The 14,011-nt window shown below is 50.9% G+C and overlaps 1 protein-coding gene across 2 annotated transcripts; it reads left to right on the top strand.

Annotated features, from left to right (window-relative positions):
- Window positions 1–367: 367 nt before the first annotated feature.
- Window positions 368–10,640, top strand: casc3 (casc3 exon junction complex subunit). 2 transcript variants are annotated; one of them, XM_076753380.1, is made up of 12 exons: window positions 368–561; window positions 2,545–2,569; window positions 2,862–2,917; window positions 3,816–4,037; window positions 4,506–4,654; window positions 4,816–4,989; window positions 5,266–6,176; window positions 6,799–6,972; window positions 7,499–7,597; window positions 7,683–7,849; window positions 8,116–8,323; window positions 8,476–10,640. In XM_076753380.1, exons 1-11 carry the CDS (start codon window positions 376–378, stop codon window positions 8,260–8,262), a joined length of 2,310 nt encoding a protein of 769 aa, XP_076609495.1. In that variant the 5' UTR covers window positions 368–375; the 3' UTR covers window positions 8,263–8,323; window positions 8,476–10,640. The 2 variants fall into 2 exon arrangements, with proteins under 2 accessions (XP_076609495.1, XP_076609494.1); XM_076753379.1 differs by having other exon boundaries at window positions 370–561; window positions 8,479–10,640.
- Window positions 10,641–14,011: the final 3,371 nt, after the last annotated feature.

Genomic DNA, 14,011 nt, shown 5'->3' with positions numbered 1-14,011 from the left:
CCTCGTATGTGTAAAAGCATTCTTGGCAATAAAGCTTTTTCTGATTCTGATTCTGATTCTGAAGTTTATTGGCAGGCTGCGCAGCAGAGGGTGGCGGTAATGCACCAATAAGATGGATGCAAACCTCCGTATATGAGTCATAGATGAAGAAGAAGCTGCAGTCTCGCAGATTACACGACACACCCAATTTACTGCATGTCACACCCACTTCGCCACACGACACACCCCTGGGGCTTTCCCTGAACCTAACCGGCCACCGTACAGCCTCAGCCCACCGCTTCCTGTAGTGGGCGTGTCCTGGTGCTGCGTTGTGTCCGCAGATAGATCGACTAGAAGAAGATCGACGCTTCCGGTTCCAACCAATCGAGATCTAAGATGGCGGACCGGCGGCGAAGGAGGAGGCGCGCGTCCCAGGACAGCGAGGACGACGACGAGTCCGGTTCGGGTTCGGACGGCGCGAGGTCAGGGTCTCCGTCGAACAAGAGCAAAGGAAGAGATCCCGACCCGCCGGAGGCAACGGTAACTCGAGTCGAGGCCAAGAGCGACGTCGAGTCCGAATGTGTGAGTAGCTAACTCCGTACGTTAGCTCACCGAGCTGACGGCCGGGAGCGGTGACAGATATCGCTTCCATTAAAACTTCTCCCGGGAGCCAAGTCCTCCCTTTTCGCCATGTAACCGAGGGAAAATCATCTGCATGTAGTAGAGTTGTAGAACCTTTTGGTTCTAAAACACCTTGAAGTTCCTTCAATAAGTGGCGTAAGCCCGAAGGAAGCAACGTTAACGTAGACAAGTTAGCTGCCCAACAGTTAGCTAAGCTAGCTGTTCGTACGTTAGCGACGTCAACTCTGTCCAACCAAGGGAGTTTCTTAATGTCTACTTCTCAGAACGCTGTGTTAAATTAGCCGTTTCGGCCGTTAAGAATCGAAGTTGTTAACTGGCTGTTGTGTTCTTCGTTTTTGTGAAACCGAGACGAAAAGGCGCCAGTTGGAACGCGTTAATCGGGCCAGCAGATTTGGCCATAACGCCGGTTCACGCTTCCTCTCGCTCATCTTGTCTTTCTGTTTGTTTCACCGAAGCGAAGAAGCTGTTTGCTCCAAACCGGCTAACGTTCCTCAGACAGCTAACTAGGAGCGCAGTGTTTCCAGCCAGGTGTGTACGTGGTGGTATGAAAGACATTTTGTTCTTTTTCGGTTAGCACCCAAGCTAGGCCTCGCTAATGCTCGCGTGAGTCCGCCACGTTCACTTTGTTAATGATCAGACGAGCAGACGTGTTTGGTAACGACAGGTACTCATAACAGGACTCCACGAGCCAGCAGCTGAAGTGTGTGTCTGCCGCAGGCGGTGTCAGCTTAACCGGTCCTCACGTGTACATGAATGTAAGAAGTCCTTCAGCTGTGGTCGTTAGTCCGTCACTATGAACACAGATGCCACAAAGCTCTTGTTGTTCTGATTTGAGAAGGTTGTGCTGGGAGTGTTTTCAGCACCTCTGACCAGGACCAGGACCACCACAGTCACCACTGTGCTCAGATTCATTTAACACCATGACTACGTTGTGTTGAGTACAGATATTACGTATAGGTAATACAGTACAAATATAACGTGTAAGTAACATGTAAGTCAATAATGACTCCCAGCAATACTAAAGTGCAACATACTTAAACAGGTTGTTTGGGAAGAAATCTAATTCACTGTGCCATATGTCTAATCTGGCTGTAATGAAAACGGGTAAAACATGGTGACGTCTCTGGGATGGCTGTCATTGTGCGTCTCTGGGATGGCTGTCATTGCAGAGTTTACAGACCCTCTGATTCCTGTTTAAGCCTTGATGACTTCCAGTTATTTGGATTCAACATAAAGATCACACATTGATGTACTTGCTAGATCACTGTGTAACGTGAATGAAGCAGTCCTGTCACTGACCTGGTGCTTGTCCTGACTGTCACTGTGATCTGAGTGTTGTTGTGTCTGATAAACCTTCAGCACCTGTGGTGCTGAGGTCTTTTTAATCGCAGTGCTGTTTTTGAAGAAGAAGAAGAAGAATCGGGGGGAGACATTCCCCTTTATTCGTGCAGGACACTGCACACGAGGTGAAATTTATCCTCCGCTTTTCACCCATCCTGGTCGTCCCTCCTCTGCGGCAGACCAGGAGCGGTGGGCAGCCAGACCGGCGCCCGGGGACCATTGGTCGTCACCATTGGTCAGGTGGTGATCTTCTTGCATGTTTTTAGTGGGGGTATATTTTATGGAGGATACCCCAGGTGAACACGGGGAGAACATGCAAACTCCACACAGAAAGGCCTTTTTCCTCAAGCAGCATGGTGGAGGACACACCCCCGGTGCCCGCAGTGAGAATTGAACCCTGGACCTTCTTGCTGTGAGGCCACAGTGTTGCCACCGTGCCACCCATGAATGGCCAATAAAAAATAGGAGTATATGTTTTTCTGCAGTTTTGAACCAGTTGAACTCTTTGGCTCTACAGCTGAGCTTCATGGAGATTAACACTCCAACAGTTTGGTGCTGATCTTTTTGTATGTTTCTTTGCAGGAGAGCGAAGACGGAGTAGGAGAAGGTGAGACATTTATTAGTTCATAGCACACAACCATTGCACCACGAACACAAGTCGATTAAAATACAGTGATTGAAATGTTCTTCATCTGTTCTGTGAACATAAGCCGAGGCTCGTCCTCAGCTGGTACAACAGGACAGTGTTCTGTAATGTGCTGAAACATTCGCTCTGTTTGTGGCTGGCTGGTTTCAGGCCGTTTGATCTGTTAGCTGTCAGAATCACTGTAATGCCTGTTGTTGCCTCAGTTTTCTGAACCCGAGCACCCAAATGATTTCCCTCTTTCTGTGTTGTCCAGCTGTCCTCTCCGACTACGACAGTGCAGATCCAGAGGAGAACGGCTCCCATTCAGAGGTAAAACATCAGCTGGACGAAACTGGTGTAACTGATGTCCTGCAGGTCTGGGAAGATGTGTTGAAGGAAAACAGGAATCTTTAGACACAAGTCATGATCCAGACTTCATGTCTGACTGATTTAGGATGAACAGTGTGGCTGTTACTGCACAATAAACACCAGAGTGAGCAGTCTAATAGCTGATTTCATGCTCATGAAACAAACCAAAGAAATAAATACAGTTCTATAGCAGCTTTTCACAGCCGCAGGTCGCAAAGAGCTTTAGAAGAGACATTCAGAAAAGAAACAGTGAAAGATGAAGTGACCAGCCGAGCCTTGAACATAATGAAGAAACTGTACACCAATAAAATGTCAGTGTTTGAGGCTGTTTTATAATTCATGTGATCTCAGAAACGCCACAGTGTGCTTCATTAGTCATCCTGAGTCCTGCCCACTTCAAATCTGTCTCATGAAATAACCTAAAGTGTTGTGACTCTGGTGGGAAGTTCCAGTTTTGTGTTGAAGTGAGACTCCATCGCTCAGTAAGAGGCAGTGAAATCAGCAGAGAGCTGCATGATGAGGGCGAAGGACCCTGCTCTGATGGTCGTCTGCCACTGACTGAGTCACAGAGTGATGACGTTAGCTCCTCCCGTTTCCCCATCAGCTGTTGTTCCTTAAAGACAAACTGTGGTCTGTTCGCTCATCACCAGCCGTGTGCAGACTGGCTCAGAGCTCAGCCAGTCCACACGAACCGGCCCGACAGCCGTACACCAGGTTTTGACCGGGTCTGGTTCTTCCATCACACCTCACAGATTCACCAGACGACGTGTCTGATGTTGTGAACAGACTTCATTAAACAGCTCGCTCAGTGTGATGTGATGTGAACCTGCACTGTTAACATAGTCCTGTGTTCCCTCAGGGAGTGGAGGAGGAAGAGGAGGCAGAGCATTACAGCGACGAAGAGGCCCCAGCAGCAGTCAGCGAGCCCATACCCCCCGCTGCCGAGGGCCTGACTAAAGAGGAGGAGGATGGAGAGGAGGAGGAGGCTGCGGAGGGAGAGGGAGGAGGACACAGCAAAGAGGAGAGCAAGGCCGAGGAGAAAGGAAACTTAGCTGGAGAGAGGCAGAGCGGCGACGGACAGGTGAGACTGACGCTCTGCAAGAACCTGTGGTGACGGTAAGATTCACTGCAGCACCAAGTCTGGATTAATCCACCGCTGAAAATAGTCCCCCAGACTGCACCTGTTTGAGGACATCACGAAACTGAACCAAAGATCAGAAAAAGACATTACAAACAGAATGTTTCTACAGCAGGCAGGTGTTAGAGACATGGAGCTGCATCGGTTTCATCACTTCATATCACTGCTCCACATTACATCACATCCTGCACCTCCTGTACAACACACACACACACGTTAAATGTTATTTAGCCTCATCATTCTGAATGTCTCGAGTGTTTGGCTAAAGTGACGTGGTTCCACAGTCATTTCTACAAAAGCTATGCTCACAAACGCTCGTCTGTGCATGTGGAGTCGTGGTTATTTTGACAGCAGGTATTAGACGACGCCGTTTTGTCCCATCTGCTCTAATGGATACGTACATGCTTGCAGGAGTCTACAGATGATCCTGAAACGAAGGCTGGAGGGAAATCTGGTCAGAAGCTTGATGATGACGAGGACAGAAAGAACCCGGCCTACATCCCGAGGAAGGGTCTGTTCTTTGAGCACGACGTCAGAGGACACGCTCAGGAGGAGGAGAGGTACGGCCGCTTTGCTCCTTAGTGTTGTCTCAAGAATTCTTTAAACTGGGTTTGGTTCTGAAGGGAGGAAATGCTCGCTGATGATGAAAGCACGACGTCATCAACAAGTGATCGTAGATAACAGCAGCACTCAGAGTTAAAAATATCACTTGTCCTCTCAGACCTAAAGGCCGAAACAGGAAGCTGTGGAAGGACGAGGGTCGCTGGGAGCACGACAGGTTCAGGGAGGAGGAGCAGGCGCCGAAGAGCCGCGAGGAGCTCATCGCCATCTACGGTTACGACATCCGAAACGGGGGCGGCTCTGGAGACCGATCGTACAGGCAACGCAGGCCCAGGTGAGCAAACAGGAAAGATTTACAGCCGAGGTTATGTCGCTGTGATGAGACTGCGTTTATCCCACGCCGCGGACGTTCACGGCTTGAGATGAATAAGATCCGTTGCAGCAGTGATTCAGCTGGATGTTGGGGCGTTGTTGAATGAACCACGGCAGAGACTGAACATGTTTTGTGCTGCATCACTGCTTCACGAGCTCAGATCAGATGAGGCAAACAAACCATCTGCCTGCGTGTTTGACCTGCTGAATGTCAACGTCTGTCTCTCTGTCTCCTCAGACAGGGTACGTCTCCCAGCAGAGACAAACGATGGAGAGATGGAGGAGAGCGACCGGTCCGATCCTGGCAGGGCGGAGGAGGCATGAACCGAGGAGGAGCTCCGCCACCTTCATCCATCCACCCTTCCTCTACATCCCCCTCCTCTGTCCCTCTCTCCTCCGCTCAGCGTAGCAGCAATCCCTCCAGGCCGCCTCCCTCCCGCAGCAGACCCTCCCACCAGAATCATACGCACCTCCCGCCTCAGTCCCAATACAGGAACAATGAATCAAACGCACCCCACATGCACGCCAGAGAGCGACAGGGTCCTAAAGCTCAGTCTGATCCCGCAGATAGAGACAGGGGTGTGGTCAGCAGGGGAGGGCGCGGCGGTGGGGGAAGGGGGGGACCCTCCGTGGTCATCGAGGACATCACGGTCAGCCAAGGAGGCGTCAGGGAACAGGACCTAAGTGTCGTCACGACGGCGTCGCAGCCGGTCGTTTACAAGTCTGCCTCGCCAAGACGACAGCAGCAGGAACAACGAGGGAGCAGCGACAGACCTGCGTCAGGATCGGCCGTTTCCTCCTCCAACTCTGACCTCTCCCCACAGCCATCGGCTCCAGCGACCGCTCGGGAGGCCTCTCCTCCCGCCGAGCGGCCGGTGGAGCGTAAATCTTACTCGCTGGGTCGCAGGACTCGCTCTCGGCCCGCAGACCTGGGCAGCAAACAGCCGTCCATGGAGGAGTCTGCGGCCGGAGGGAACGCCTCCTCGCCCAGCAGCGCGGGAGGGAAGAGCTGGGCGGGACCCGGCGACGGGCCGAGTCAGACCGGAGGTGGAGCGCTGACGGAGCTGGACCAGGACGTGGCTCGCATCAGTCTGGCAGACCAGAGCTGGAGCCAGAGCCCGGCATCCTACATCCGGTCAGAGATGAGAGGTGAGTTCACAGTCCAGTGAGAAGAGCTGTGTCCTGTCACGTCTCAGTGCTGTTGTGAGTCACATGTAGACAGTATTTAGTGATGGTCCCAAAGTGAAACCTCATGGTTCAGAGCGAGGGGTCAGAGGTGAGCCAGCGTCCTCTTCCTGCCAACGCTGGCTGAAACTGAGGAAGAGGAAGCTGCTGGATCCACACTCAGACTTCACCGCTGTCAATTTGTGCCTCCTGAAAGGACGTGTCACATGTGTCACGTGTGTCACGTGTCGGCTGCTGAGGCTCCTCATCCTGTTTACTTCTGTTTCTTAGTCTTCCCTGGATTTCATTACAAACCCATTCATTTGCCTGATGAAGAACCGAAATTCATCGATTTCCTTGCTCTTGCAGAAATTGTGAGTGTGTCATTCAGGACCAGTGAATGACACACTCACAATGTTTTCTGTCTGAATTTTCAACAAAGGCAGCAGCCAATCATGAGCAGGAGAAGCCTGGAGGAGGTGTGCTCATGCGGGTCTGGACAGTTCTGGTTCTGGTCCAGTGCACATGTTGAAGGACAACATGAATTCATCAGGATTGTCAAACCGAATTGACGTGAAAACAAACTGATTCATCTTTCTGTCCACAGGCCTCCCCAACGCCATGCACATCCCCGGAGGCCCGCCTCAGTTCTCCAGCATGGAGGAGATGGGCGTCGGCTCCAGCCGGGCCAAACGCTACTCCTCCCAGCGACAGAGAGCCGTACCTGAGCCGGCCCCGCCCATGCACCTGGGAGTGATGGAGGGACACTACTATGAACCCAGTAAGACGATAGAACGATGAAACGGTCAGGAGCCGACCAATCAGGAGGCTTGTGTTTGTGTCCCGCCTCTCTCTATCTGATTACAAACGTAAACGGGTGGTGATTGTCTACGTGCTCTGTGGGACGTCCTGTGTTCTTTAAAGTTAGGACAAATTCTGAGAAGCACTTAATGCAGTATTACTCTGATAGTCAGAGACAAACGTATAGACAAGATGTAACATTCAGCGTTAGTGGCCCTTTAAAACAAAACTGGAGGTGAAAAACAACAGAAACAGGTGAGACCGACAGGTGGAGGGCTCCAGCCTGTGTGGAAGTTCCTCCTGCACCCAGCAGAGGTCAGTCAAGGTCAAGCATCGCCGCTAACCATAAACGTTTTCAGCGCTTTTGTTCAGAGCAGTAACAGCTGTCAGATGAAGACTTTCTTCTGAGATGCTGTGGAGTAGAAGTACCTCACAGTTGTACTTCAGTACTTAATGACACCACTGATCCCGATCACATGGTGAACTTCTCTCTGTGTCATCCACAGTGTCGTATCAGGGACCAATCTACACCCACGGGGATGGCCCCGCCCCCATCCCGCCACAAGGCATGCTGGTCCAGCCGGAGATGCACCTCCCCCACCCCGGTCAGCGCCGTCCGCTCGCTGCTTCCTTTAACCACGAGTGTTATGTTTTCTGAACGAGGCACTCATCTCTCTGGTTCCTCCTCAGGTCTTCATCCCCACCAATCAGGCGGCCCCATCGCGAACCCCGCCCTCTATGGAGGTCCACCTGTTTCTCTGTCGCCAGGGCAACCACAGCAGCTGCTGCCACCGCCTTTCTACCCTCCGCCCGGAGTCATGACGTTCCCCTACCCCGCCATGTACCCGAGCCCACAGGTAGGCGGCCCGAAGAGGGTCTGTGAGCACACTGAGAGCCGTCACCGACCGATCGATCCATCGATCGATCAGTCAATCAGCTCTATACATCCACTGTCACATCAGACCAAACCTTCAGCCGTTATTAAACATGACCTCAATAAAATGACCCATCGATCAGCTCACGATCAGTCGAAGGTGTTGAACTACAAATGGACTTTGGACTCGTTGGTTGACACTGCTGTAAAGTCAATAAAGTTTGATGATTTGAATGTCTGTCGTGTCAGGGTCAGTCCCAGGTGACCTACGGAGGTGTGACGTACTACGACACGATGCAGCAGCAGGCTCAGCCCAAACCGTCGCCCCCCCGTCGCACGTCCCAGCCCGTCACTGTCAAGCCCCCCCCTCCGGAGGTGCACTTCGCCTCAGAGTGACCCTGCCCCTCACCCCTCCCCGCCACCCAGTCTCAGCCTCACTCTGATCTGAAAACTACAGGTGAGCACACCGCCTCTCACCCGTTTGCTGTGATGTCACTGACCTGGGGGACGGGGTCTGCAGCCGTGTGTTCGTCGACACGCTCAAAGAGTTTTTATTGGCTTCCTTCGTGTGAGACAGAAAACTGGACGTTTGTTTTTTGTTTTTGTCAGCAGGAGCGGGATGGGCGGGTCAGTGAGGAGCTGCGGTCCAAACAGCACAGAGAGACGGGTGGACGGACAGGCGGGTGGACGGAGGCGAAGAGCGGCCTGGAGGTGACCCGCAGCATCACTGGTGTGACCTTTCCCCTTTCTTTTCCTCTTTGTTTCGACACTGTAGCAGTCAGACGGGTCACGGTCCGACTGTTCGGTAACTCTGCGGTCGCAGGTTTGATCCCACCGACGTGTCTTTGAGCAACAACGCTGAAGCCTGAAAATGTAAACATCCGCCTGCCGGACCGACGGCTCCAAACCCTTTAGAGCAGCCAATGAAACGAGTCGAGCTTTGTTTTTTGTTTTCCTGTTGAAGCGGCGTCTGACTGAATCCCAATGACGGCAGGTAACAGCCAATAGAAACGGTTCCTCCGTCATCAGTCCATCCGTTAGCTTCACTGTACGTCGGCTCTTTCTTCCTGAATGCGGAGGTGAAGGAGTTGTTGTCCCCCATCTGCGCAGTCAGGACAGACGTTTTACCAGGATGAGAGCAGAAGTGAATGAAGCAGAGGTCACATGACGTTTGGGGGCGTCGCTGCGTGCTCCAGCTGACCGGTGCTTCCTGAAACCTCCACACGTCAGCGTCACGGTGCAGCTGTTAGATTCCCCCCCGCGCACACGGACAGATGAAAGATGAAATCCTCTGCCTGCGTTTGTTTTTCTCTGCGTTCGTTAGCAAAACTGAGAAAGAGAAATGTGCTGCAGCGACTGACTGTCGTTTTGTCCAAAACCCAAACGAAGACTTTCAGTCAGCTGAGGTAACCGACGCAGGTGTCGGACCATTTATTGACGTTTTGGCCAGTTTGATTTCTTTTGATGGAGTCGTTGATAAGCTGTTATTGAATCCAGGCTGGCGTTGGATCGACTGGACGTTAAAGATGGCGGAGCGGCGCTTTAAAGCTCCGTCTGTCTGCTCGTCTCAACGCACAGTTTCATTTTCTGATGGCAGCGTTTCCTCCTCTGCCTCCGGCGAGCAGGAGGTCGTCGCCCGTCCGACAGAACCCGGAGGCGCTCGTTGTTGCTGTACATAGAAATCTAAATGTGTAAATAGAAGCTTGAACAGATTCATAGAGCAGTGAGCATATTCTAATAAAACTAGTAGAGCTACAGGGCGTCAGCTTCTGATTGAAGGGCATCGGCAGGGACCGTGGGCGGCGGCGGCGGGGAGCGTTTAGAGCGAAGTGGTGACGACGAAGGAGCTGCGCGGCTTTAGCTTCACCTGTTTCTGTTCTGTGTCTTCATGAAATGTTTCATTTTAATGCTGTCTTTGATTAGTCCACCAGAGCTCTGCTGAAGCTGGCTTTGTTTTCACGTGTTAACACCTTCAAAGGAAACACTTTGTTCACCTGAAACATTAACCTGCAGCATCTCGCTGTCCTCCAGTAAGAGTCCATGTCGAGAGGAGACGCCGGTTAAACGTGCTTTTCTCTCCGTCTGTCGTCTTCAGCCGTTAGTTACAGCAGGACGTGCTCGTGGTTAAAAGCAACACGCCTCCATTTAAAGTCGCTCAGTGCGACTCGTGATGATCCCGAAGCGCGGACGCTGTTTCCTGTCGAACCTTTAACGCCGCGTGACGGGTCGATGTGACGGCGAGCCCTCACACTGCAGACCGGTTCAGAACAACGTTACCACCAGTATTCAGCTTCATCACAGACGACTTCCACCACGATGAGGATGAGGATGAGGATGAGGAGTCAGTATTTGTTTCATACATTTTTGTTTCCTTTTCTTTTGTACTTGAGATGAAACGTGAGGATGGCGGTTTGTTTTTGGGTGGAGGAGGGTGGGCGTGGTGGTGGTGTCCATCCGTCACGCCTTCCTTTTTAAAGGCTGTGACCTGTTGGCGACGGCGGCTTCGGCTCACCTCCAGCTCAGAACGGTCGGTTTGAGGAGCACACGGCCCGACTTTCTTCTTCGTGTGTCGAAATGTTGAGTATTTGAAGACCACCTGAGTCTGAGGTGCAGGTGAGCCGAACGCCGCCGGTGTGATGACATATCTGACATGACTGTGTTCACTGTGACGGCAGTTTGTCTCCGTGTTACGATGACGAGAACTGCATCGATGGATTTGTTTCTGTTTGTTTGTCATCCGCTCAGAGGATCAATAAAGATCATACGAAAACTGATCATGTGACGCCTCCTTTCTGAAGTGTGCTTGTGTTGAGACGGGACAGCAGATGAATACAGAGTATTGATCCGCTGAATCCCACCTGTGCAGGGTTCATCCTGCAGATTCAGTCAACCTTTATTTAAACACGGAGGTGAACAGCTCATTTACAAAACAGGAAGAAAAAACACCAAGAAACAGAAAGAAGAAGCTTCGTGTATTAAAGTTCAAAGCAGAAAAACCAAACAAGACGAGAGGAAAACTTTAAATGCACACACACACACACACACACACACACACACACACACACACTGAGGCAGCTGATCAGATCCAGCCTCTGATCACATCTTAGTTATTGATCTTCTCTGGTTGTCTGTTTCTTTGTCTGCAAACACTGAGTTGTTGAGGTTGTGTTACAGACGTGAACTCGACCTGGTCCAGACCTGGTCCAGACGTGGTCCGACAGATCCATCACATGCTGATCTCAGCACGTGTCCTTTATCCAGGTACAGGTGACCTTCAGATACCGGGTGAGAATGAGGTGTTAGTGCTCAGGTGTGCTGCAGGAAAGTCTTCTGGTATGACAGTGTTAGCAGTGAGGACGCTGATGGACTCCTACCCATGTCCTTTTCTTTCTCTCTCCTACCTCCTTCCCTCTCTTCCTTTTTACACCAAACACTCATTAAAGTCTGTTTATTCATTCTAGCCTTCCACACACACACACCTGCTCTGACCGTTAACATGAATATTCATGAACTGGGGCGCTATTGTGGAAGCCCTGTGATTGACAGACTGCAAGGGCCAATCAGCTTGCAGGTGTTGTGTTGTCCTCATGAATATTCAGCAGCAGCTGCTGAACTGAGCTCAGAGCTCCTTATGAATATTCATGAGGAGCTCTGAGCTCAGCTGATTGGTTTGAACTCCTGACAAACACTCACGTCCACCAATCACCTTCTTCCTCGTCCTCTGTCCTGCAGGAAGTGTTGGGAGGGAAGGAAAGGATGAAAGTCTGCAAGGAAGAAAAGGGAGGAAAGGAGGAACTGAGGTCAAAGGTCACGGTTTCTTTAGTCTGCTGCAGCTGATTGGTGACACACCCTGCCGTAACCATGGTGATGAGCTCATAAGTGTAGATGCTGATGATGTAACCCCGTTAGAGCCTCCTGCCCTCTGATTGGCTCATTATTGATGTAACCCAACTGCTTGACCACACACACACACACACACACACACACACACACACAGTATTGTCCTCTGTTTCTTCATCTCAGTTTTTTCTTTGACTTTCTTTCTCCTTTCTTTAAACCCCTTTAAACCTGCTCTCTCTATTTCTTTCTCTTGTCCTTCCTTCCTTCATATCTCCTGTCTTTCTTTGGACACATCCTCTGTGTTCATATCTGCTTTCTTTCCTTCTTTCCTTCCCTCCTTCCTTTCCTCTGCTTCCTGTCCAGGCGACCTTCTTCCTCCTGTTGTTTGTGTTTGCTGATCTTTGCAGATCCAACGTTTGGATCGTTAAAACAGACATAATTCATATTTCTTCATATTTCACATTAACCTCTGTGATGCTTCTATTTGATGAGGCGTCGGAGGTCAGATGGTGACCTCAGAAGATGAGGATGAGGTAGAGTGTGTGTGTGTGTGTGTGTGTGTGTGTGTGTGTGTGTGTTTGACTCAAGTTACAGTTTGTTCAGCTGATTGTTGTGGCTATGAAACTGTGACAAGATCAGATTACCACACACACACACACACACACCCTGAGATCAATAACAGGTCATGTGACGTGTTGATTTGGACATGTGAACGAAACGTTTGTGTTTTTTTCTGTCTGTTTACGTCCCCAGACTCAGTGACTCTTAATGATCTTGCTGATGTGTGATTGGATGTCAGAGACCGGACAGATGGTGACCAGGTCAGTATGGATCAGCGGTCACGTGGTCAGCTCTCCCACCTTTCATAGGACGCTCTCTGTCCGTCCGTCCGTCCAGCTGCACTCACGGTGTGTTGACGTCCTGATCAGCTGATCAGTTGTCCTCGCAGTGGAAACGACCTGAAGCTCCGGCGTTGACGTGACAGAAGCTCCTGTCTCTGAGCGGTTTTATTGGACGTCATCCATTATTCATCAGTGGGCGCTCAGGTGTCGACACGATGACAGATCACCTTTCTAAACACACGTTACAGTGAGCCCAAGCTGTTCGTGGCTCGTGTGTGACATCACGCAGGTGAAATGAAGCAGCAGGTGACAGAAGGCTGCTGCTGAACGTCAGTGTTTACTTCGTCTGACCCGTGTCCAACATCGTCCAACGAGCAGCAAACGCCCACGAAGGAACAATGAGGATGAAACACACACACACACACACTGGACACACTGGACACAGTGGTCCTGGTGAAGGAGGTGGAGGTCTCTGCTAGCTTGGTTTCGTCACCGAACCTGCGAACAGCAGCTGATGAGGAGTGAACGTCCTCGTTAGCTTTAATCAAACCAGCCTGAGCTGAAGGAGCTTCACGCTGACTTTGAGCTGTGGACACGTTCACGTCTCACTGTGGACACGTTCACGTCTCACTGTGGACACGTTCACATCTCACTGTGGACACGTTCACGTCTCACTTACTGTGGACACGTTCACGTCTCACTGTGGACACGTTCACGTCTCACTGTGGACACGTTCTCGTCTCACTAACTGTGGACACGTTCACGTCTCACTAACTGTGGACACGTTCTCGTCTCTCACCTTGATCCTCACAGGTCAACAGCAGTGCGGCTGACGGCCAGCAGAGGGCGCAGTGTGACGCGCTGTGAGAAACAGGGTCAGGCCTGTCAGACCTTCACCCCTCAGTGAAACAGGATGTTCTGCACTGATGTTCTTAGATCACTGAACACAGAGAACCATGTGGATGAAACACGTTTGTGTCCACATCCATGACATCATCGCGCAGCTGAAGGCCTGTGTACTTGTACTGCGACTGAGTCAGAGGGTCTCTGTGGGTCTCTCAGGTGTCTTTGCCTTCGTGATGGAGCTACAGGAGCAGGAAGCTCCACACGTGTTTACCTGCAGTGTGTGTACCTGCACAGAAACAGTGTGTACTAGTATCATTATTACTTTTGATACTTTACATTTTGATGGTAAAACGTGTACTTTTACTGAAGTAACGTCAGACTGCTGAACTCATGGAGTAGTCGTACTGTGTATTGATCCTGTTCAGTAAAAGCTTCTTCCTCTCTGCTGCTGGATCAATATGCTCTGTCAATAGTTACATGTGATTGATGAAATCTCGCGGTGTTTCGTCTCGGAGTAAATGTACTGAGGTACTGATGAATATTACTGCAGCTTGTCGTCAGGGATATTTTCATTTCCATCAATTTTACAGCACAGGAAGTAAATGGCCATGCGCGTC

This window comes from Chaetodon auriga, chromosome 16 (assembly GCF_051107435.1).
Source record: "Chaetodon auriga isolate fChaAug3 chromosome 16, fChaAug3.hap1, whole genome shotgun sequence".
NCBI lineage: Eukaryota > Metazoa > Chordata > Actinopteri > Chaetodontiformes > Chaetodontidae > Chaetodon > Chaetodon auriga.
This window is presented reverse-complemented; position numbering and strand designations above follow the sequence as displayed.